This window comes from Cervus elaphus, chromosome 10, assembly GCF_910594005.1.
Source record: "Cervus elaphus chromosome 10, mCerEla1.1, whole genome shotgun sequence".
Taxonomy (NCBI): Eukaryota; Metazoa; Chordata; class Mammalia; order Artiodactyla; family Cervidae; genus Cervus; species Cervus elaphus.
The window spans coordinates 51536624-51562103 of NC_057824.1; the positions used below are offsets into that span (position 1 = coordinate 51536624).

The window sequence follows — 25480 nt, forward strand, 5'->3', positions numbered from 1 at the left end:
GGTTTTATCAGATTCTAATTTTAATCACCAGTGCTATATTTAATTTAAAAAAAAACCATAATGAATACACGCTCATTCAATACCCCATGTGTGTATTTTCATTCAGCTCAGCTGTCAAAACATAGGCCTTTCGGTGGCCCACCCACATAAGAAACCCTCAACCCAGTGGGCCCAAACCCCAGTTTTCACTTAGACAAGGTGTCCTCCTTTCACACCTGCCTGTCCTTGTGGCTCGTTTACAAACACAGTGACGTCTACTTTTTCTTTTTCTTGCTTGTCATGGACTTGCTGGACACCACTGTGTCCTCTTTTGGGGGGCTCGGTGTGAAATTCGAGGAGGGGGCGTCCACCGGTTCCTTGATCACGGTGATGTCCACCTCATAGTCTTGTCTTTTGGCCTCTTCCTCTCTCAAGCTGTTTAGCCTAACAAGAAGCAAACACAAGAAAGTATCTTTTTTTTTTCTTTGAAATTTCAGAACCAGTTTTACGCTGCCATGTGGTGTAAAGTAGTCCATACCTGGATCTCAACAGTGTGTCATCACTTTGCCTGAAACAGAAAGTCACGCCATCGACATCTCATCAGTCCAGACTTGCACACATCTTAGGTGACTTGTGAAGTACTTGTCTCTGGAGCAACTTAGCTAGTAAGCAGCCTTTTTAAAGTCCTGCTGTGTGTGGCTGTTCGTTCTTAAGTCTAACGCTGTCCTCCACAGGCCAGCGGGCTCGTGATGCCCTTCACAGAGGACGGGCATCCACACTCGAGACTGACCTGGGTGTGGAGCTGAGCCTGGACAGTGCGGCCATGACGGCACGCTCACCACGCCCCAGTCACTTGTTCTCAATGTTTCAGAAACACGTGCTCCCTCAGTCCTCACAGCAGTCCTGCGAGGGGCCACCTCCACCTCCACAGGGGCAGAAATGGGCACACGGGGATGGACCTTGCCCAAGGTCACCCAGCTGTAGTAAGTGGAGGGGCTGGGATTTGAACCAGGGCGGTCTGGATCTACGTCACGCTGTGTCCCTGTGGATGCCTGGGGACAAGGGCGTCATCACCACCTTAGCCAGGACAGAACAGGCAGCCACGGGTTCCCAGCCCCACAGGAGGGCATGCCGCCCTTTGGAAGTTGTAGACTCGTGTGTGTGTGTGTGTGTGTGTGTGTGTGTTTAATTTATTTGGTTGCACCAGGTCTTCGTTGTGGCACATGGGATCGAGTTCCCTGACCAAGCATCGAACCCAGGCCCCCTGCGTTGGGAGCAAGAAGGCTTAGCCACTGGACCACCAGGAAAGTCCCTGACATCGTAGCCTTTTAATGAAAGTGTTTGGTCCTGAAGCTCGGGGTGGCCACAGAGGACAGGAAAGAAAGATGACCGAGAACCCGGGAGGGAGGGAGGGAGGGAGTCAAGCGGTTTTTACCAAGTTACCTTGCTTCCAGCTCCTCGTTTTCCATCTTCCTCTGAAGGGCCATTGCTTCGTTATATAGCCTATTTTCCTTTATTTTCTCCTTGACTGTTTCTTCATGTTTATGTGCTTGGAAGAGAGTGTTCACAAAAAAGACATACATATTACTGATCCATGTGTTGAATTTTTCCTTTTGTTCATCCTTGGATTTTTCTTTTTTCCCTGTAAGAAAGGCTGATTGAAATGAGCATTGGTACAGTCTTGCAGTAACGTTGGGAGTGTGCCTCCCTGTTCCCGGTTCTGTCACTACCTGTGGTGGGCTGAGTGTCCTCGTCCCCCCAATAAGGGTGACGCTATGCTCCTCGTGGGCTTGTGGGCATTAAGGGAAATGCAAAATGCTTCAGGGACCCCCAGAACAAGGCTGGCATCAGCTGACCGCAGCTCTGATGGTCAACAATTCCTTCAGGTCTCTGGGTACCTATATTTTTTTCTAAAATAGCTTAACTATTTTGTTTTCTAAAATGAAAATCTTAGAAAACTTGCTATATTCCCATGTTTTCAGAGAAAGGAAAAAAACCTCTTGGTTTTAAGTTTTAAGAAAAAAAAAAAAAAACTTTAAAGGATTTTAACTCCGAATTGAGTAAGAAGGTAGGTAAAATTACTGATTAGGTAAGGAATATAGCGTCACATTTACTAAGGCAGCAGACACCCACTCTGGAATGCGTTTAAAATAGTTGATTCCAGGAGGATAATGCGTTGGATCGTTCTGTAGTATCAGTAAGACTGGGGATCTGTCAGGACAGCATTCGGTTTTTGACTGTGTCTGTAGCTCGGCTCCTGTGTTCTTTGATGGCGGGGACGGGAGCGGAGGGCGGGCACAGGTCCTGTGGAAACGCAGGGCTCTGTGACCAGACCAGCCTCCACCCCGGGAGCCACTGTGAAGGGCCCAGAGTAGACGACACGGGGAGAGCCTGGATGCCAGTGCCAGAGTCTACACGGGCAAAGACACACGAAAACACAGCCACAAGGACGGGCACACCAGTGCCCACAGCGGCATTCGTTAGGACAGCCCAGACTGGGAGCCGGCCGAGCGTCCGTCAGCTGACGAGCAGACAGACATGTGGCGGGGCCGCCCGAGGGACGACTACTCAGCCACACAAAGGAACAGGACACTAACGCGCTACCCCGTGGGTGGATCCCCAGACAGCTGCGAGTGAAGGAGGCAGGCCTGACAGACGTACGATTCCGTTTAAACGGGGTGTCCGGAAAAGGCACATCCGTGGAGACAGCGAGTCGCGGCAGCAGGTGGCCCACGGGCGCCCCCGGGGCTCCAGGCGCCTCACCCGCACCTACCGCCACCCCGAGGCCAGCTCCCCGGGGCGGTGACATGGCTGTACCTTCTTATAACCCTGATGTCATTTAGAAGCAACCGCTTGCTAGTACCAAGGTTCTAGAATCAAAATACTCACCATTTTGAGATAAAAGGAAGGTCAGCCCTTTTCCTGCAGATTTAAAATTCACTTTGGAAATTCTTCCGTCACTTAGAGATTTCTTGATTTGGGGCTTTTACGTGTTAAAAAAAAAAGATTAAATTCAGAAAAGAAATCATAAAGCAAAATATGACTTCCACATCATTATGGACTAAAACTAATTTTCTATGCTAAAAATCATTAGAAAAGTATTCACGAGGCTGGTATCTTTACGTTAATTTGACTGTTTTTAGCCTGCATAAAATTTGACTTTTTAACCTGAATATCTGTCCTATTAAGGAAATGAAGAACAGAGCTACTGTATCCACTGGAAGGCTCCTCCCCCAAGAAACCGAAGACTGGACACTCTACCCTGGGTCTGTTGGGAGAATGTTTATTAACCATCTCTCGGTGGCTGTAGTTACCTCACGCATGCTCTATACACCCACATCTCTGCCTCCAGTGGATCTCGCCCTTGAGCCCCAGACTGTCTCCAGCTGCCCATTGCTGTCACCACTAGGATATCTCCTCAGGCACCTTACCTTAGCATGTGTCCAAACCCAGCGCCTTAGGTTTCCCCCGAAACTCCTCTCCCCGTCGAACCCTGGTCCTCCCCTTCATGATAAACGGCAGCTCTATCCTTTCAGTTCTTCAGGCCAAAAAAGTCTTAGAATCCTCCCTGCCTTCTCTTTCCCTCTCAAACTCCGCTCAAAAAACACCAGCAGATAATCCCAAGCGCCTCCTCACGGGCTTATCATCAGCTCGGCCACCGTGAGCCAACCGACCGCCCTGCTCGCGGGCCTCCGTCTCTCCCCAGCCGGCTGCCCCTGGCCGGGCGCTGCCTCCCTCGGTGCATCTTCCTGGGCCGCCCCGAGGTGTTTGTACCTGCCGCCACCCTTCCGGCCCAGCCACCCAGATGCACTCCCGCCTCAGGGCCTCCACGCAGGACAGACTCCCCCCTCTGACCTCAGGGGTCGCTTCCTCCCAAGACCCTCCCTTCCGCCCGCCCCGTCACTCAGCCTCCTCCGCCGCCCCGCTTCCCCTCACGTCCCCGATCCCTCCGAGTGGGATGCCGCGGAGCACTGCGGTAGCGGGCGTGCACCCTGCAGCGGACCCGCCCCGGCTCCGCTGCCTAGCAGCTCTGTGACACGGGGCGAGTTACTGCCTCTCTGAGCCTTAGCTCCCTCCTGGAGGTGGTGGCAGCACCTACAGGGCGTCTGCGCCTTGAAGGAGCAGGACCCCGGCAAGTGCGTGGCACCGGCTAAGCACCCCGCGGGCAACCCCTTCCTTCCTGTCCTGGGGAAGACGCCCCGCTCTTCCCCAGAAGGGTAAGCCCACGAGAGGACAGGCTTCCTGCTCCTGCCCGATCCCCGGCCCCAGAGGCGACCTCACCGCCCAAGCCAGTGCGTGCCCACGGGGGATACCGGATACCGCAGCCTTGGCTGTCTTCCCGCTTGCCTGTCAATACACACCTCTGACTTCCTTATCTTGCTCATGTCCAGCAGGACTCCCAACTTGCTTGAAGATGACTTGGTGCTGCTGAACTGAATGTCGGACTCCTGGCTTGTTAGTGCGCTTGGACTCCTGTTCTGGGTGTTCTGACCAATGACACAAAAAGAGGGCTTCTGGTTTCCAAGGAGACGCACAGGCCTTTAATGCAGTTAACTGATTCACCAAAAACGACACCGAAGGCCCACCGTGACGATAAGTGCGGGTGTGTCTGTACCTGTGAACCCATCACCTGGGACAGTGAACGTCCCCATTGCCCCAGATGCTGTGAGCCTCGTGGTCCAGCCAATGTTCCCTGCCCCCGAGGGCGTCAGGAGGCACTCTGATGCTTGTGACAGAGCTCCTCTAGCGTGGCTAGGAGTCTGCTTCCTGGGTCAAGACCAGGAAATACATTTCCCCTAACTTACAAAATAAATAATGTTAAGGGACCTTCCCCCCATGGCCCAGGGGCTAAGACTCTGAGTTCCCAATATAGGAGACCTGGGTTCGATCCCTGACTGGGGAACTAGATCCCACATGCTGCAACAGCCAAATAAATAAGTAATTTTTTTTTTTAATAAATACTTTAAGACTTCACTAGTTCTTTCCTGAAGGGTTACAAAACCCCCAAGAGGGTTCTGATGACGGTTTAGCCATTCCAGAATAAAGCCCTTCCTTACTCTGTCAATTCTAAGATATTAATCTGTTACCTGAGCTGTCATTGGGTAAGTGCTTCCAGCTTTGTTAACAGACAGGTCATCGTTTGGGAAATCTGAACAGAATTTAGTTGCTGGCTCAGGAACAGAGATGAGGGCGAAGCTCAATAGAGCTTCAAAGAACTCCAGGAAAACCAGCTGAAATAAAAGAAAATATAAAGGGGTCAATCCTCGCACAACTCGAGGAGGGCCAGCGGCTCTTCTGGGTGTTCGTCTCTATCCTCCAGGAAACGCCACCTTGCTCAACACTCGGGCGCCGTGGGAGCACACCAGTTTGCAGTAAAACCTACAGCCTTTAAGAGATCTATGAGGATGTATGTTCTCGCCTTAGGTCTCTAAGTCGCTTTTCTATTTGATGGGAACATGTTACTGTATATTCACTCACTGAGGACTGTCACTATAAGAAGTGTTTCCTCTTTTCCTGAACAACGAGAAGAGGGCGCCAGTGACAGCTGACACTGGAATGGCTGAGAGGCGCTGGGATGGGGTGACCGTATTCCGCTCGGAGGAAGCACGTGAGTCGGTGAGGGGTAGATCGGGAAAGGAAGACTGTTGTGGTTTGAACTGCACCTCCTTGGAAAAGGAGTTGGGAGTCCTAAGCCCCAGTATCCTCAGATTCACTATAGATAATCAAGCTAAACTGAGGCCGCTAGGGTGAGCCCCAGTTCAGTGTCTCGGGAGACTGCAGCCCCGAGACAGGCACATGGAGAGAAGACGACCAGGACCGGCCAAGGAGAGGGGCCGGGAGCCGACCCTTCGCCACAGTCCGCAGCAGGAACCGGGCCCTCCAGCACCTTTCTGATGCTAGCCTTCAGAACTACAGGCAAGAAATGGCTTATATAAGCCAAAAAAAAAAAAAGTGGGGGAAGGGGTGTAGCGAGTACAAATGTTTGGACGCAGGAGTCTGGTGGGTGTGACCAGGTGGTCAGACCTGGACTCAGAGAGATGACCGTGCTGGAGACAGAATCTTGGTGGTTGGTACCCAAGGCAGAACAAGCAGCCTGAGTTGGATCTGGGCCATTCATGACACCTCTTTACAAACCTCAAGTTCAAAGTTACTGTCGATTCCATCATACATGGAAGGATTATCCTCTGCTATGACCTCCACAAACTTGGTTGCTGTCAATTCTTTATTTATCATCTTAAAGCTCTGTAAGAGAAACAGCCAATCAAACCATAATGGCTGCTAACTACAAACAGCTATATATATATATATGTACTTTTTAAAATGTCACAGTCCTGCTGAAAACGAGGATGAGGGGAAAATGCATGTAGGCAGGGCCCTCCCTCCACACTGACCCTTCCCTCCAGACTCCATCCTAAGAACTCGGAAAGCCGGGTTCATGTCCCCCAGTCACGAGGAGTTAGGAGAACTCCTCCCTTGGAAACCCGAACATCCAGAAGAGGTCTATGGACAGTGGGCTGAGGGGGCGTGAGGGGGGAGCTGGGGTGGTATCCCGGCTCGCTTACACCACAATGAAACCCAATCCTGGACCGGTGCGGCTCGTCCACAGAGTTTCCCATCAGCCTTAGCATGCCACAGTCTTGCCTGTGGGTGGACAGCCCAGGTACACCACTCACTTGTTCCTTGCACATCACAGCTAGACTATTTTGCCTTTCCTGAATTAAAATCAAAAACGGCTACAAACAGAAAGCCACGATCCACCGTGAGTGGTTACCCTCAACATCCAGAGGAAGTGTCTCATGTTCATGGTGAGCTCGTGGGGAGGGGCCGCGTTTGGTCTGCAGTGCGCTGTGTAGATCTCCCAGCACTTGTCCACGTAAGTCATTGAATAGAGGGTCCGCTGGGCCTCACAGAATAAATGGCCTGAAGACGGAGTGGGAACACCGGCACTCAAAAAGATGATTACAGAACTCGATGCTGGAAACAGTTAGGGTCCATATAATCCTATGGGTTCTGTACTTACCTTTTACACGGCAGGCATTGGGGAGAATGTTCTCATTCATCAGTTTTTTAAAACACAGAAAGAGCGATGGGCTTCGGTCTCTGCGGTTAAAAAGAAACCATCATCACTCCTCCCTCCAGGAGATGGAACTTCATCCCCCGCTCCTGGAGGGCCGGGCGGACCTCGTAACTGGCTTCTCTAACAAGTAGACAGAGCACAGGAAGGGGAAAGCAGTAAGTCTGCACTAGAGAAACCTGGCTGACAGCGCTTGGTCACGTGATCACAGGCAGCATCGCCAGTGATGAGACAGATTGACGTCATGTACCCCTGATATGACTGTATTCTTCCCCCAAACCCATAACCTCAGGGTGATGACAGAAAAACATCAGCAAAGCAAAATCGAGGGATATTTCACAAAATGACCGATCGATATTCTTCCAAAGTGTCAAGGTCATAAAAGACCAAAAAAAAAAAATCTATCACGGTTGTAGAGGACTAAATAGCCAAGTCAATGGAAAACACCCTCATCCTGGGAAAGACTAAAGACAAGGAGAAGGGGGGCGGCAGAGGATGAGATGGTCAGATAGCATCATTGACTCAATGGACATGAATTTGAGCAAACTCCGGGAGATAGTGGAGGACAGGGAAGCCTGGCGTGCTGCAGTCCATGGGGTCACAAAGAGCTGGACATGGCTTGGTGACTGGACAGCAACAACAACGGAGGTATGAGACAAGACACAAGGTGGGATCCTGCATTCGGTCTGGGAACAGAAAAGGCAAAAACTCAGGAAGTCCTAATAAACTCTGAAATTTAGTTAATCAAGTGGTAGCGACGCTAAGTCCTTCATTTTAAGAAGTGCACCGTGATTCTGTAAGACGCAATCATTTGGGGAAGAAGGATGCAGAGTATAAACCAATTCTCTGTGTTAACTTGGCCACACTCTTGAAAGTCCACAATTATTTCAAAATCAAAAAAAAAAAAAAAAGATACAGTTATCAAATTTGCTCTGAGAAAGACAGGAAATTCTCAGGAGGAGTTGGTGGTGACTATTTCTGAGTAAAAAACTTGAGGGCTATTCACACAACTGAAACGTGACCCACATTGGAAGGGTTTTCAAAATTTTCAATTCTGCTTCTGATAGTCGGGGTGGCTAATGTTTGTAAGCAACTTCTGTTTCTAATCCTTCAAGAGTACGAAAAATAACCATGAATATCAAAGAAAAAAGAACAATACTACGACAATTGGGACAGTTCGATCAGCCCTCATCCTATCACGGGGGCCCAGAAGGAGAACTTACTGGTATTCTTTGTGATGAATGTGGTAAGCCAGCTGCAGGAGGTAATTCAAAAATGTCCTCAAAAGTAGTGTTGTAAATGGAGAGTGAATTTCTTCCGCTGGTATGTCGTTATTGGCTAAAATAAGAAAATTGGAGAGGATGTGACGGCTGAGAGGGTAAAGAATCCACCTGCCCGTGCAGGAGACGCAGGAGATGTGGATTCAATCCCTGAGTCAGGAAGATCCCCTGGAGGAGGAGAACGGCAACCCGCTGCAGGGTTCTTGCCTGGAGAATCCCTTGGACAGAGGAGCCTGGTGGGCTGCAGTCCAAAGGGTTGCAAAGGGTCAGACGTGACTGAGCGACTGAACAGACTGGTATTTTCTAGAAACTTCTCTCTTATTTGCTCCCAGTACACAACTCAAAGAACTGAATACCATGGAGTACTTTTTTCCCAAGAAAACACTCTGAGCAGCATATAGGCATTCACCTAAAAATTAAGTTCTGCATGAAAGATCTCTATCTGTTACTTTACAAGAACCTTACAAGATACCTTGTCCTGGTGTTTGTCAGAGTGGTTTGAGTCACGGTCTGATTAACGCTGCTAATTTTTAACGGGTTTGAAGTATGTTTCAAAAACTAAAATTTGCAGTAAATAGTTGCTACACACACAAACACCACCAAGTGTGCAAACGCCGTTGGTAAACGCCGCCCACAGATCTGCTTGGCGTACGTGCATTAGTCGCTCAAACGTGTCCGACTCTTTGTGACCCCATGGACTGTAGCCCTGTAGGCGCCTCTGTCTGTGGCATTTCCCAGGCAGGAATACTTGAGTGGGTTGCCATTTCCTCCTCCAGGGGATCTTCCCAGCCCAGGGATCACACCCGGGTCTCCCGCATTGCAGGGAGATTCTTAACCACCTGAGCCACTAGGGTTGATATTAGCTCTATCAAGTAGGTAATTTGAGACCTTCGAACCTGCCTCCCACAATTCAGCTGTAGGGAGTAAAACCTTCAAAACTGTTCATTTTACTGCACGAAGTTTTTAACCTGAAATCAAGCCCAACATAAAATTACCTAAAGCGTTTTCTAGGCTATTCCAAGCCCTCCCTGATCTTCTCTACTTCTGACCTGACAATTTGGTGGGTTTTTTTTTTTTAATAAAAACTATAGATCAGAGGTAGCATACACTGTATAGGACAGCAGACTCTGTCACAGAGATATTTAATTATGAGTCACTGAGGCTTGATGGGTTTTCAAGAAAACAGTCCGGGGATTGGTGGGTACCGACATGGAAAAGGACATTAGCATGTATGTCCTATATGCTACCTGTACAGATAGTATACTCTGTAAAGAGGCAGATGGTAAATATTGTAGGCTTTCTGGGCCAGAGAGTCTGTGCCATAACCACTCAGGTCCGGTTTTACAGGGCAAGAGCAGTCATAGACAAGACATCAACAAGTGAACATGGCTATGTTCCAATAAAACTTTATTTACAAGAACACACAGTGGGCTGGATTTTGCCCATGGACCCACTTTGCTGACCCTGCTATGGATGGTCTTTGACTACTGCTGTTAGTTCACTAGATTCTCTCTTTGGTTGCATTTTAAGTATGTTGGGAACAAGCCTACATGTTGCTTTCTGGAACACCTCTCCAGACATGTGCCTTCCTCGCTCCCAAAACATTTCCTAACTGGTTTCAGGGTGCTGAGATGTTATACGACCCTTTAGACCAGACGGGAAGGACCTGGAATACTCACCACCGAGCACCCTGTCCATATCAGCAAGGGTTATGTTATGGTGATGGAACTTGCAGTCTTTGAGAAACCTCCAGAAGTGAAGTTTTGTCATCAGAAAGGTATTATCCAGGGAACGGTCACAGCCCAGGCTGCTATAGAAGTTGTAGATTCTTCTTAATTCCGTAATGTTTCTTAAGATAGCATATTCTACCTGAAATGAGAAAACCACGCGAATCTCCAACTGACCCGATAAGAGCAAAGGTAAAAGAAAACTTGCTTTCTAAATTAAACGAGGTCACACATGCAGTAGCATTCAGCTCTTACCACTGTAAGAACTCAGGGAATATTAGAGTCTCCCTAACCATTCCAAAGTCAATACAATGCAATTTCTGAGTGAGAATGCGAAGACATGCTGTTATCTTGACAGTGGAATTACTTTCCTGCTGTTCTGTCCTATTCTACCCTGTTTCACCCCATCTCCATGGCAGCAACAAAAGCCTCTTGTCTACAGATCAATGGCTCAGTGGTAAAGGATCCGCCTGCCAATGCAAGAGACGTGGGTTTGATCCCTGGGTCAGGAAGAGGCCCCTGCAGGAGGAAATGGCAACCCACTCCAGTATTTTTGCCTGGAGAATCCCACGGACAGAGGAGCCTGGCGGGCTACAGTCCATGGGGTCACAAAGAGTCGGACACAAGTGAGCAACTGAGTGCATACACACACACACACACACACACACACACACACATCAATATCCCTCATGGACACAGGCACATAAATCCTCATCAAAATAACAGCAAGCCAGGGACTTCCCTAGTGGTCCAGTGGTTAGGACTCCATACTCCACTGCCAAGGACAGGGGTTCGATCCCTGGTTGGGGAACCAAGGTCCCGCAAGCCATATGGCCAAAAATATAAAGATTTTTGTTTAAATTAGCAAACTGAAGGTAGCAATATGTAAAAAAGAATAATACATCAGTACCAAGTGGGGTTTATCCTGCAATGGCTAGGCTGGTTCGACATGTGAAAACTCAATCATCCTACCACATAATCATACCAACGCATTTGGCAAAAAATTTTAATACCCTTTCATGATAAATACCCTCAGCAAATTAGGAATAGAAAGGAACTCCTTAACCTGACAAACAGCAGACAGAAAAACGTACAATTAACATCCCACGTAGCGCTGAGAGCCTGAGATAGGCGACAGTCACATTCCCTGCTTTACTCACCACCCACTCTGTCCCCATTCACATCTATCGCTTTCCCCAGGCCCTCAGTGCCCTTATGCTGCCCCCAGACTCCTCAGACCCACAAAGCTGCAGCCTACACAGTGTCCTGTTTCCCCAAACCTTGTGTCTCATGCGTCACCCTCCGAAATTAAAAAAAAAAAATCAGAAAATGTGAAGAACGGAATTCGGGGTCCCTATGGAGACAGGGAAGTCCCAGCTGGGCGGCTCCATCACGCATGTGTCACTCTCAGCATCAACTCCTGCCTTTGAAAATTCAATCCAATTAGATAAACAAGTGGAGTTGGCCCTATTGAAAACACTGCTCCAGAGAAGGACACAGAATTTTCTTCAGGAAGATTAAAGTCTAGTCGAGATCACAAGACACATACACAGTAAGGAAGTCTCCTTACAGAACAGAGCTAGGGAGGGACAAGAGATGGATTCAAGGATGGAGCTGCCTGGAGGGCCGGTGCCTGACCTGAGCCCTGGAGAATCGAAGAGTGGGCCGGACTTCACGGTCCACAATCCTCAGGTATAAACAGCTGGTTGGGATTAGAAACATGCTCACAAAACAAGATCCAGCTACACATAATTTTTTCTCTAAGTATTTTGACATTGTGAATAATTTCTAAGGGTCTGAAGTTCTTTTGAATCCCAGCAGCCTATGAAAACACACAGCAGAATGAATGTCCTCCAGAGAGAGGTGACCACAGCCTTGGCCTTCAGACCAAGCCAGGGGGGCAGACGGGTTGACTGACCCTTGGGAAAAAGTGAAAGTGAAAGTGTCAGTCGCTCAGTTGTGTTCGGCTCTTTGTGACTCTGTGGGCTGTAGCCCGCCAGGCTCCTCGGTCCACGGGATTCTCCAGGCAAGAATGCCAGAGCAGGTTGCCACTATCCATCTGTAGGGGGTCTTCCCAACCCTGGGATCGAACCCAGGTCTCCTGCATCGCAGGCAGATTCTTCACCATCTGAGCCACCAGGGAAGCTCTGGGTAATTCACGGGGTCCTTCCATCCGAACTTCCTTTTTCTCAGGAAGCCGGCTCACTCACATGGGATCCTGGGAAATTAAACGAGAGGATATTTCAGCCAAGTGACTCCCAGGTGTATAAAAGATGCTTGATACAGAACAGCAGTCATCAACAGTATCTTCCCAAGACTTGGCAGAGTCTGCTAAGATTTAAGCCCCCAAAATACACACACATATATATATATTTCTAACAAACAAGGTTTTGTTTTTTTTTTTTAAACAAACAAGGTTTTTACCTGCTTCTTTTCTTCTGACTGGTCTCTCTCAGGGTACATTTTCAGCAATAAACTGAGATCCAGCTCCAGGCTCGAGCCTAACAGGGAATTACTTTCATTGCCATCAAGCTTTCTCATGATTTCTAGCAAATGAAGGCAAATACAGGGGATAGTTGTGAAAAGCAACATTATAATGTTTCAAATGTTATGTCAAAATGATTTTCTGCAAAAGTGTGACACAAGAGTATTCAAAAACCCTCAAGAAGGCAGCTGTGGGGACTTCCCTGTAGTCCAGCGGCTACGACTCTGCACTCCCAATGCAGGGGGCTGGGGTTTGACCCCTGATCAGGGAATTAGATCCCATATGACCCAATTTAACAAAAGATCCTGCGTTTGTAGCTAAGACCCCTCACAACCAAATAAGTAAATCTTTAAAAAATATATATATTTTAAAAAGACAGCAGTTTCTCACAGGAAACTTGTGTTTTCTTCTGAAATATTAGGTACATTTTTTTAGTATCAGTGATAAAGAATCTGCCTGCAATGCAAGAGACCAGGGTTCAAACCCTGGTTCGGGAAGATCCCCTGGAGAAGGGAATGGCAACCCACTCCAGTATTCTGGCCTGGAGAATTCCATGGACAGAGGAGCCTGGCAGGCTATAGCCCATGGGTTCACGAAGAGTCGGACACAAGTGAGGGACTAACGCTTTAGGTTTGATGCAATATTACACATCAATTTGCCTCCGGCTGGCAAGGGGACACTCCCTACCGGCACTGATAGAGAGCTTGCACCACTGGCTCCCGAGGGCAGATTCTGAAGTCGAGTCCAGGTAGCTCATCACTTCCCCTTCCAGATTCGGAAACTGCGCTATGTGATCCTTGGAAAATGGGCCATCATACACACGCCCATTCTTGAAGGTTAGTCGGCCCTGCAGAGAGAAAGACAGCTTTTTGCAGCTTAGTGAAAGATTTTTAGAAAACCATTGGTAAATTTACGTCAGTATCTTTTCAACAGTTCAGAGGCTTTCATTTGTTAAGATCTGCACTTAGTTAACACGCAGTCGGGCTCATAGAGTCTCAAGTCACCACGTAGATCCTCTCTCCCAACTCCCCTTTTCCTCTCCTCTCTCTGTATCTCCCCCACCACCTCTCCATAACCCTGAGCACCCCTAGGTCACAGACTGTGGCTTATTAAATAATGACCAGCAGAGGTGCCTATCACAGAATGGGGACTTATCTTGATATTTGTCAAACCCAGGCCAATAGTTGGTCTGACTCAGAGGTGGGCAAATGACCCAATCCAGTTCAGTAAAGTTAAAGACATGTGTGGAAAATTTCTGCGAAAGGAGTTTCTTCTCTCCTTCTACTTAGTGGGGTATGTAGGTGAGAAGCCTGGAACCACAGCAGCCATCTTGCAGTCATGAGGGAGAAGCAGCATAATAATGAGGCTGACATGGTAGGAGAGACATGGATGGATGGAAGAGAAAGATTTAAGCTAGATTTCCTGTTACTTGCAACCAAAACCACCCTAACACACATATACACCACAGATTAATTAAATAAACTCTAAAATATAGGAAAGTGACAATATGTTAGAAATTACTCTGGTGGAGCAGATGGTAAAGAATCTGCCTGCAATGCAGAAGACCCAGGTTCAATCCCTGGGTTGGGAAGAGCCCCTGGAGAAAAGAATGGCTTCCCACTCCAGTATTCTTGCCTGGAGAATTCCATGGACAGAGGAGCCTGGTGGCCTACAGTCCATGGGATCACAAAGAGTTGGATATGACTGAGCATCTAACACACACACACACACAATCATATGAACAAATCGTTAAGTTAGCCTATGCAAAATGGCTAATGCCGTTTACTAGGTAGAGAATGTCATGCCTTTACACAATCTTTAAGATGTAACCTTCACGGGCCTGTACTTACTATGCCGTGTTTTTTATTGGAGACCCATTCTCCCTCGTACGTGGCCCCGCTGGCATAGTAGAACTTTCCATGGCCATGGCGGTATCCGTTCACAAAGTCTCCTACATATTCATTTCTCAAAGGATACTGGGAGTAGGGGATTCTCTTTAGAAACCATGTGTGTGTGCCAAGGCCATTCTGAAAAGAAGGCAAATTTCCATGAGAAATACTCAAAACATTTCCTCTTTTTACCTGAATCTATTTAAATAAGGTAAGAATCAAATACAGGGAATCATTTGAAGGGGTGAAAAGCATGGACGTTGGGGTCACACAGACTCAGTCCTCACAGGAGTCATGGGACTGATGAATTTACCAGTCAAAGAACCTAACTGGTGCGCGAGACCTTTAGAGAAAACAAAATGCTAACAAAACAGCACTTCTTAAAAGGCTGATTTAACCATAGACAGAATGGAGTAATAATGCCATTGCAGCAACATGGATGGACGCAGAGATGACAGGACCTGGGCTGAAGTCAGAGAGAAAAAGACAAACACTGTAGGATATAGATCACATGTGCAATCTAAAATACAACACAAATGACTGTATCTACAAAACAGATTCACAGAACAGACCTGTGGTTGCCGAGGGGAAGAGCGAGTAGGGCAGGGGAAGAGTGGGAGTTTGGGATTAGCAGATGCAAACTGCTACACGTAGAATGAAAAAGACAATAACTTCCCACTGTAGGGCACAGGGAACTATCTTCGGTAATCAGTGATAAACCACAATGGAGAAGAATATGAAAAAGAATATATACACAGAGATAACTAAATCATGCTATCCAGCAGAAATTAACACAAAGCTGTCAATCAGCTATCCTTCAGTAATTTTCTTTAAAAAATGCTGATTTAGGGACTTCCCTGGCAGGCCAGTGGTTAAGACTCCGCACTTCCACTGCAGGGAGTATAGGTTCGATCCCTGCCCAGTGAACTAAGACCCCATATGCCATGTGGCATGGCCAAAAAAAGAGAAGAAGGAAAAGAAAACTGAAAAACTTTTAAAGGCTGATTTCGTTGAGTAATCATCACGGGAGTTTCTAGATTTAATACTGCCTGGATTTCAGATTGCCACACAACACCCAACAAGCAGTTCACGGGCGGAGATTCAGCAGAGCGTCTGCCGCTGGGCGGCTGCTATTGTGGCACGGTCGCGCAGTTGCGCTTGGCTCTTTGTGACCCCATGGACTGCAGCCCGCCGGGCTCCTCTGTCCACGGGAATTCCTAGGCAAGAGTACTGGAGTCGGTTGTCATTTCCTTCTCCAGGTTATCTTCCTGGCCCAGGGATCGAACTCACGTCTCCTGCACTGCAGGCGGACCCCTCACCGCCGAGCCGCCAGGGAAGCCCCGCCTCTGGGCGTGGTCTGCGACGAGCAGCTGGTACCTGGACGCCGTGCTCCCACTGCCCGGTGTACTCCTCGTTAGTCGTCAGCCACCTCATCCTGCCTTCCCCGTGGCGCATGTTGTTCTCCCACTGACCCTCGTATATGTTCCCGGACTTGTAACTAGGACCACAAACCAAACGATTAAAACCAGTCACCTCATGTTCATTCACCTTTAAGGACTTTATCTTAAACTTTCTCCCTAAACACCTTTGAAGAAATCCAACCCTTGTGCCCATACAATCTTCCCTGTATTTAAATTCAGTGGATAGGCACGAGGTTTGCAAAAGCAATTCTCCCAGGGGTGGGGGTTGTGGAGGGTGGGTGGGGAAGAATAGATCACTGTATAAAACCTTTTGATCATTTAATTATCTGACAAAGTGGATAAGAATAGGGTTGTTGTTTTTTTTTAAAATCTTTTAAAAACAATTCTCTCTACTATTACGGTTAATATTTTGGTTAATACTAAAATTAAAATATTTAATTAAAATAATTAAAATCAAAACATTGGTTAACATTTTGACCCCAGATATTTTATTTTTTTGCCCTCAAATATTTTAATCCTTAGAACATTTGCCTCTATCAGCTGAATCTAAATACTCCACCCTGCTTATACAGCAAATGTATTCTCTGTAGGTTCTGCACCTTATGTTTAAAGAGCCTTAGGGAAAAGCTATCTGGGCCCACCAATGCTTCTCGTTAGCACACGAAACACGGTGGGGCAGGGGAGGGGAGGAGGCCGCGGATGCCTACCATCTGATCCCCCAGCCCTCTCTGACGTTGTGTATCCAGTCTCCTTCATACCAAGAGGTGCCCTCTTGATTATAATAAATGGAGCCCTAGAACAAGGAATACCATTAAAAAAAAAAATCAAACCTCATAAAACCGGTTTTTTAAAAAGGTAAAGATAAAAACACATGATTTTAGGGCATCTAAAGGATGTGGAAGATGTCATCCTTACGACATCTTCAGTAAGGCATAAAATTCGGGTCATGCTTCTGGTCTGTGATTGAGGATGTTGTCAAGTGCGTGGCAGCCTCACCCACCTTTCCATGCCTCTTGCCGTGGCACCAGTGGCCGATGTAGGACACGGGCTGCGTGCTGCACTTGAACATGCCGAATCCGTGCCTCTTGCCGTTGACCACTTCTCCTTCATAGGTGCTGCCATCTGGCCACGTGAAGACGCCGTGGTTCATGGGGATGTTCTTCACAAAGTCGCCCTGTGGCAGCATGGCCATCAGAAAGAAGCCAGTGGGGAGATCCCTCACCTCGTGGGCCGCTCGAGACGCAGAGACCACGCCAGCCTCTCCTCCCAAGGCAACGGCTGAGTACCCCCCGAGCCCCCAGCCCCCTCCTCCCGTCCCCGCACAGCCCAGCCTCCCTTACCGGGTCCCGGCACGGAGCAGAAACCCAGGTGGAGTGAACGACCGGGAAGGCCATGTGCCGACAGGGCTCCAGGAAGCCAGCACAAGGGCGCCTCCCGAGCCTGGCCTTGGCAACTCGGGACTCTGCAACCCGCCTCGACGGAGGCTAATTCACTGGTTCCCAGGAGATGTTGACCATCAGCCAGGCTCAGTGATGGCTGGTGGAAACCCTAACACTCTGCAGTCACGTCAACCAGCCACCTGCCCTGGGGGCGCCTTCCAGATAATCCCCTGTGCTCAGGGCCCCAGATGGGTGCATAGCCTGAGGTCCTGCACACCTCAGCCCCAAGGCTTCGGGTTCTTCTCCAGGAACATGAGCTTTTGGAGGTGAGATCCCACCAGACGTCCCAGGAGGCCAGGGACCTTCCTGAGGATGCGTCTGGGAGAGCAGGTATGCTGCCCGTAAACCCTCCTGACTGGGCTGGTGTGTGTGTGTTGGAGGGGGCAACATCTATAGGAATCAGCCCCACCTGACCTTCCGGAAATGATAAATGAACTGGAGGCCAGGCCAGGCAGCAGAGTTTGAGGGAGAGACGGGTTTCCTGGGAAAGCCTGGCCTGAAATGGCAGTTGGCACCCAATCCCCTGGCCGCCCTGGACCTCGGTATTCTCTTCCCTCCGTGATGGTGAAGGGGGATGCCCAGCCCCGTCTCCCACTGCCCAGTCCACTCAGCTGCCCACCTGGCCCAGATGTGCCTGTTTCCCTCACCTGGCTGTTTGAATATGTGCATTATGTCCTCCATTTTTTTTTTTGTCCTCTATTTTAAATACTTTCATTACGACTTATAAACACCATGGCGTTAGCAGTTCTGCAACTGTGATTTTCAGAGCAGCGTTTCAGGCCCCCCACACTGTGCAGACACTGGTCTAAAAATACATATTCCCCTCAGTCCAGCAAGATGGGATAAGTGAAACCCACATCACGGAACGTAAGTAGCCAGTAAAAATTGATTGATCTTAGTCAATAGATGTGATTTGATCTCTAGAAAAATACGGGGGCAGAAGAGAGGGTATAATGAACTATCTCTGGGACTTCCCTGGTGGCCTAATAGCTAACACTCTGAGTTCTGAATGCAGGGGGCCCAGTTTCTATCCCTGGTCAGGGAACTAGATCTCAAAGGCCGCAACTAAGACCCGGTACAGCCAAATAAATAATAAAATAAGTAAGTAAATAAAGTACCTCTGTTTATAAAAAGGTGGGAGAGGCTGAAGAATATCTCTAGAATATACAAACTGGAAACTGGTAACGGATTACAGAGGGGCCCCTAGAGTAACGACTTACTTGTCACCTCCGTTCTTTGGGTCTGTGGATTTTTTTTAACCCATGTGCTGAGCAATTTTTATGAAACTAGCTTTTTTTTTTTTTCTTTTGGCTGCATCATGCAGCAGGCCAGATCTTAGTTCCCCGACAAGGGATCGAACCCAGGTCCCCTTCAGTAGAAGTGCAGATTCCTAACCACTGGACCACCCAGGGAAGACCCTGATACTAGCTGGGGACCTGTGGGAACCTGACTGTTAAGTTGCATAGTTAGTTTAGAACTGCAACATATTATACGCTTTACCTCGTATTTCAATCCATCAGCCCAGATGTAAGTCCCCTGTCCGTGCATGAGTCCTTCGGAGAACATGCCCTTCAAAACAGAACAACAAAGCCTTAGGCCCAATCTTGATTTCATACAACTGCTACCCAGGGATTCAGCTCTTAAAAGAGAACCGTGTTCCACAAAATGCTGGTCCAGCATTCAGCTGGGAGCTGGCACTGCACTGGTGTCCATCTGGTTCTAAAAAGGATCTGAGGAGTCCAGAAAAAAACCAGGTCCCTAAAACTGACACCAGGCGGTGCTAAGCAGCTGTTAAACTGAGTTCTGAATTCAGCCTTCCTCTCCTAACTAAAATGTTGGAAAACTACCATTCAGAAGAACTCATATGCTTTGGGCTTTGCATTTCAAACTTTGAAGGTTTTTTTGAAACTTATTTAGACCAGATGTCCTCGGTCGCTCAGTCATGTCCAACTCTTTGCAACCCCATGGACTGTAGTCCGCCAGGCTCCTCTGCTCATGGAATTTTCCAGGCAAGAATACTGGAGTGGGTTGCCATTTCCTTCTCCAGGGGATCTTCCCAACCCTGGGATCAAACCCAAGTCTCTTGTGCCTCCTGCATTGGCAGATTGATTCTTAACCACTGAACCACCTGGGAAGCTCCATCTAGACTAGATGGAACTGATTAAAACCATCATCTGGATATCAAAAATGATGACATTTGTCAGTGTCACATTTTGTTTTCTCTTATTGGAAATTCTAAGTATGTATCCCAAAGGCCAGATGGGACATTTTAATGAATACTATTCAACCATAATAAATAGATTTTTTTTTTTTTTGGCTTCATTCCCTGGCTCATGGGATCTTAGTTCCTCAAGCAGGGGCTGAACCTGGTCCCTCAGCAGTGAAATTGTGGATTTCTAAGCACTAGATGGGCAGGGAATTCCCATAAATGGCATCTTTAAGAGTTTTTACTACACAGGACAATAAACATGTTAAGGGGAAAAATCGGTATTGAAACCCATGCCGTTTGACCTCAACTACAAAAAAAATCTGTTTTCCTATAATAAGCACATATCTCTTAGATAATCTCCATGAATGAATGAATACCCCCACTGTAGCCTCATGGATAAACAAGCACAAAAAAAAAAAACCCAAAATACCCCCAAAGTATCTAACAATTGTGGCATAGCTCTGAATGCTAAATCAGAGCACTATGCTATAATTAAAATAATAATTATGGAAGAGGGAATGGGGAGTTAGTGTTCAGTGGGGATAGAGATTCAGTTTGGGAGGATGAAAAAGTTCTGGAGACGATGGCTGCACAAGAATGTGAACAGACTTAACATTACGGAAGTGAAAGTCACTCAGTCGCTCAGTCGTGTCGACTCTTTGTAACCCCTCTTGGAATTCTCCAGGCCAGAATACTGGAGTGGGTCACCGTTCCCTTCTCTAGGGGATCTTCCCAACCCAGGGATCGAATCCAAGTCTCCTGCGTTGCAAGCGGATTCTTTACCAGCTGAGCCACCAGGTAAGAATACTGGAGTGGATAGTCTATCCCTTCTCCAGCGGATCTTCCTGACCCAGGAATGGAACCAGGGTCTCCTGCACTGCAAGCAGATTCTTTACCAACTGAGCTATCAGGGAAGCCCAACATTATTGAAATTTACACTAAAAAATAGTAAATCTTTTTTCTTAAATGGTAAATTTAATATACATTTTACCACAAACTTTTAACTTATGAAAAGCATACATCAATATAGCAACGTAGTTCTAAGTAAAAAAAAGATTGAAGATGTTATCTACAAAATCAATACATCCATGTAAAAATACTGATTCATCCATTCAGGAAATAAAAGGGACATAGAAAAGTGAACAAATTTATGGCAAAAGGATGTTGGGATTTTAATTTTACTCTTTGTTATTTACTTTAATGACCTTAATGTTGTTTGTACAATAAAAATCAGGAAAAAAAAATCTAAAACGATTATTTCAATTGTACTGAGTCATGTTTTTGCCTTAAAATATGTACTTGGAGTTCACAATAAAATCAGCATTAAGTATTTCCAATTCCTTCTGGAATTGGAATCAGAGGATGTTTCTGAAGACACAAATCTAAGATGATCACCCCACACTGTCTGCCTTGCCCAGTCCCAAAACGTGTAACTCACCTGGTAGGTACAGCCTCCTTGGAAGATGGCAAACCCTTCTCCCTCATACAGTCCACGGACTTTTTCCCCTTCATAGCTGCAGTGAAATAAAGCTCAAGGCAGTGAATCATGTGAGGAAACCCCAGTGACTGGGGGTTAAAATACAAAAGGAACATCAGTGAAGACGTGCAGATGATACCTCACATTCCCTCAACAAGCATCACTCCCACGGCCCCAGGACCACTGTGTGCCTGCCCCTTTCTAAGTCCTGGGGGTTTGGGCTGTGAACAAGTTCCTGCCCTCAGAAGTTTATGGTTCAAAGAGGCGAGACAGACAATAAAAAGGGAACAAATGAACAAGATAATTCCAGATCACATTCAATTTTTGTCAAAGAAATGATCAGGGAATGTGACCCTGAATGAGGAGGAGGTTACCTGGTAACAAAGAACCTTGAGAAGAGGGTCCCTGGGAGGAGGGAACTGCAGGTGCAAGGGCTCTGAGGCAGGAAAGAGCCCGCCGACTCAAGTTCAGCTGCATGGCTGGACCACACTGAGGAGGGGAGTGATGGGAGGGAGGCCAGGGGAGGAGGAAGCTGGGTGGGCAGGCATGTGGGCTGAGATAAAGACTTGCCATCAAGTACAAAGCTCTAGAAGGAATCATGAGAGGGTTTTCAGAACTGGGTTGGACAGGCTCAGATTTACATCTTAAAAAGATCACTCCAGTCTGTTCTCTGAAGCAGCCAGAGTGGAGTGAGCTGCCAGGAGGGAGCAGTGGGCGAGGAGAGAGATGAAAGCGTTTGGAATATTCCGGACAGTTTTCCATCTGGGGTGTGAAAACATTCTGGAAATGGACAGTGGGGATGGCTGCATAACGTGGAGAGTGTACTTAATGCCTCCGATTTACATGTAAAAGGATTTAAAATATGTATATTTCACTATGATAATTTTAAAAGTTTTTTTTTTTTTTTAAAGATATATGCTGGACGTAGAACCAATTGGGCTTGCTGACATGCTGGCTTTGGGCAAGGGAGGTGCCAAGAACAGTGCCCAGATTTTTAGTTCCGAACTGATAACGTGTGACGTTATCACCTTGCTCACCTCCAGGCTCTGAGGCGAGTGAGGTGAAAAACAAATGGACCTATGACAGCCATGACCACAGTGGGCATATTCCAAGAATCCAGAGACGAGAAAATATCAGAAAACCTATGATGAGGAGACTAGTTCCACGACTTCAGGCCTGAATGTAGGGAAATGGTGATACCCTAAGAGAAACAGGGACCAAGGGATGAACCCCCAGCTGGGAGAGAAACAGCAGAATCCAGAGAAACCTTCTAAGGTTTGAATTCTCATTCATTTTCCCCCATTTAAGAACCTGAGGCTCAAAAAGGATCAGCGATGGGGCTGACATCCTAGAGCTAAGACTCAAATCCTGATTGATTGCGGTATTTCAAGTCCTGCAGTCTTTGCTTTGGGACGCAGGTCCAGGGGACGATGTCTAGTAGGGCATTAAAAACTTGAACCAAAAACTTGCGGAGATAAAATGGTGCTAAAGGCATAGATGTTTATAGTCATCTAGGGAGATGGAAGTAAAGCTATAATAAGAGATCATCCACAGACAAAGAACAGACAGCATGGAAGTCAGAGACAAGGGAATGTGGAAGAGGCAGCTCATTAAATCACCTTTCAAGAAAAAAGACAAGTCAAGACTCCCCTGGTAGTCCAGTGGCTAAGACTCCATACAGGCTCCCAGTGCAGGGGCCCTGGGTTCAGCCTCGTCAGGGAACTAGACCCCACTTGCCGCAACTAAGATCCCACATGCTGCAACAAAGATCCCACACAGCCAAACAAGTAAATAAATAAATACTTAAAAGAAAGGAAAAATCACCTTTCTACTATGAGTTTGGTCAGAACGGGCTCTTCATACTGGGTGGTATCTTCACTCGGCAGACTGTCGCTTTTGACCTCTCTCTTGACTCCCGGGTCCTTGAGCGGCACGTCCAGTGGCGGCGCGGTGCTCGGGGACGCGTCTTGCCTTGCGGTGTTGCCATCTTGTTTGGCAAACTCTGAATAATCGGAGGGAGACGAGGGAGAACGGGCAGACTTGTCCCCCTTTTTATCCGCTTTTTTCTTTTCTTTCACCATGGCCTTTAGAAGACCTAAGGTTCACTTTATTTCGATAAGTATCAAATAACTCCTTCAGTTGAAAGCTGTGCGTTTCAAGGCGTCGGGGAGTTTTATCTGAAAAATAAAAATTATGTCTCTGAATACTTGAGGGTTTCACTCATAACTACAATTTTAGTCTTTTTAAAAAGTTATTTATATTTATGTATTTGGCTGAGTCAGGTCTTAGCTGTGGCATATGGGATCCATTTCCCCAACCAGGGATGGAACCTGAGCCCCTGGCATTGGGAGCACAGAGTCCTCGTCACTGGACCAAGAAAGTCACTACAATTTTAGTTTTACAACCCCAATGTCATTGTCATTCTCTTCCTACAGCCTGAAAAATTAATTACAAGGATCAAGTATCACCAGGTTATAAAATACAATTTCAATATTGCATTGTCCTAAGATTTTTTAAATTGGAACCACCATCTATCATTTCTTTTCAAATAGTGTTCCAGTAAGAAGGGCAACCCTTTGTGGGAAAACATATCAACCTAACCTCTAAAATCTTACCTACCACCAGTTCATACTGTAAAAGCCCATCTCTGTATGTCCCCCTGGCAAAGTGCTCAGGAGCTGAACCCAGGCTTCTACATTGTCCCTTTCCCAACTGTCCTTCTGCTTCAGATGTCAAACAGGAATAATAGTAACTTGTCTGCTTATAAGGATTAAATGAGATGATGCACAAAATCAACTATTCTGTCACTTTCCTATTTTCAAACTTGAAGCCATCGGCTACCTACTCCCTGGGACAGCATGACAATAGATTGAGGCCTCCTATGTCAGACAAGAAACCTTGTGTTAATCATTTGCCCAAGGCCCCGGAGCTGAGGGGCGGGGCTCCAAAGCCATAGTATTCGTGGCCCCCCAAAACTGGCCCCACTGAAGACATCCCAGTACATCAAGCAGGAGGCAGAGGTGAGTCCGGAACGGCAAGGCAAGACCCCTGTTCCTGTGTCTGATGGGGGCAGTGGCCACCCCCACGCCCTCTGCCTGCCTGGCATCCTCTGGCCGCCTGGTTTCCGCTCACTCCCCCCCAACCCCCCAGGCTCTGCTCTCACCAACACAGTCCTGCTCCCCTCTTCTTTCAAAACCCCATCACTTTTTCCAGCCCTGCACCCCCACCTCAGGACTGTCAGCGAAGCAAGCCGCTGAGGCTTCTAAACTCGTCTTTACTACAGGCTTTCCGCTCCTCCATCACCGAAGTCTGAACTACTAATAAAGCAAACTTCCTTTCTCGTGGCCTGTTTCTTACCAACTTTTGTGTATCGGGTGCTCTCCTTGAGTTGAGGCTGTGTTACGGACCGTTTACTTTCCTTAGCTCGAAAGGGGAACGCATTCTCTGGGCCCAGGCTACCAGCTCGGTCCTGTGCCTTCCTCCGCCCTCCCCGCCCACCGCGCACCTGCTCGGGTCCTCGGAGGCCGAGGAAGAGCCGGACCGGGCCCTCACGCCAGCCAGCCGGGGCCGCAGACAGGGCCGCAGGGCTGGGACCCCGGGAGCCCCGGAGGCACTCACTTTGGTGGAGACCCAGAGGATCCGGCCGGGAAGGAGGCAGCACAGCGTCCTGACCCTGACGGTCTCCAGGCAACCGCGGGCCCCGCCCTGCCCCGATCTTAAAGGGGCCGCGGCACGTGCTTTGCCCTTCAGAGCAGGTAGCAATCTGGAACCCAACTCACCTGGGTTTTCCCTCCTCTGCTAATTGCCCTCGCGGCCTCTCTCAGGCTGTATCTTCGCCTTAACACAAGACTAACTCAGGAACTCAGGTGTTACTTTTTCATTACTGCCGTAAACAAGTTACCCCAAACTTACTGGCTTAAAGCAACACAGATTTATCCTCTCACAGTTTCCGGAGAAGTCCAAAAGGAACAGGTTCCTTTGGCAGCTCCAGGGACAATCTTCAGGTTTCTAGAAGCCACCTTCCTCCATCTGCGAAATCAGCATCATTTCTCTCTCTGGCACAGCTGGGGGAAGTTCTCCATTTTTAAGAAGACAGGGGCTAGACTGGGCCACAGAACCAACCCAGGGCACGCCCCCGCCCCGCCCTTGCAGAGCCCCTTTGGCCACCTAGAGCAAGTATTCAGGGGTTCTGGGATTAGCATAGGGGGCCTCTGGGTAAGGCCTCCCTCCCTCTCGAACCCCAATTTGCAGAATTCTTGCAAATATTAAATGAGATCTTTCAGGTCCACCAGCGTAGCGCTTACATGAGTGACAATAATTATTATTTGACTGTCTCCTCACACCTAAGGACTTCTAAGTCTGTAAATGGAAGGAAGCCCACTGTCTGGGCAGAAAGGTGGAGAGCAGGGTTAGGGTGGGAGGTCCACACTGGCTATCATCCACCAACCACCATTTGGACCCTGCAGAGGGCATGCTTGCTTCCATTTCAGGCAGAGTTC

The 25480-nt window shown here is 47.8% G+C and overlaps 1 protein-coding gene across 1 annotated transcript; it reads right to left on the bottom strand.

The window, feature by feature from the left end:
* Positions 1-80: 80 nt before the first annotated feature.
* LOC122701894 (radial spoke head 10 homolog B) lies at positions 81-24588 on the bottom strand. Its single transcript, XM_043915316.1, has 20 exons — positions 24487-24588; positions 22806-23158; positions 20943-21018; positions 18796-18864; positions 16857-17030; positions 16564-16649; positions 15813-15933; positions 14397-14573; positions 13234-13393; positions 12486-12607; positions 10014-10203; positions 8278-8392; positions 7001-7080; positions 6752-6900; positions 6115-6222; positions 5067-5210; positions 4341-4466; positions 2869-2962; positions 1423-1528; positions 81-423 (listed from the first exon to the last, which is right to left on the bottom strand). Exons 2-20 carry the CDS (start codon positions 23060-23062, stop codon positions 255-257), a joined length of 2523 nt encoding a protein of 840 aa, XP_043771251.1. The 5' UTR covers positions 23063-23158; positions 24487-24588; the 3' UTR covers positions 81-254.
* Positions 24589-25480: the final 892 nt, after the last annotated feature.

Coding starts and splice junctions, on each gene's coding strand:
- LOC122701894 (XM_043915316.1), bottom strand. CDS start 23,062: ATGGTGAAAGAAAAGAAAAAAGCGGATAAAAAGGGGGACAAGTCTGCC. Junction 15,934..16,563: donor GAGGGCTGGGGGATCAGATG/GTAGGCATCCGC, acceptor TTGTGGTCCTAG/TTACAAGTCCGGGAACATAT. Junction 10,204..12,485: donor AGTCAGAAGAAAAGAAGCAG/GTAAAAACCTTG, acceptor TTCTCATTTCAG/GTAGAATATGCTATCTTAAG.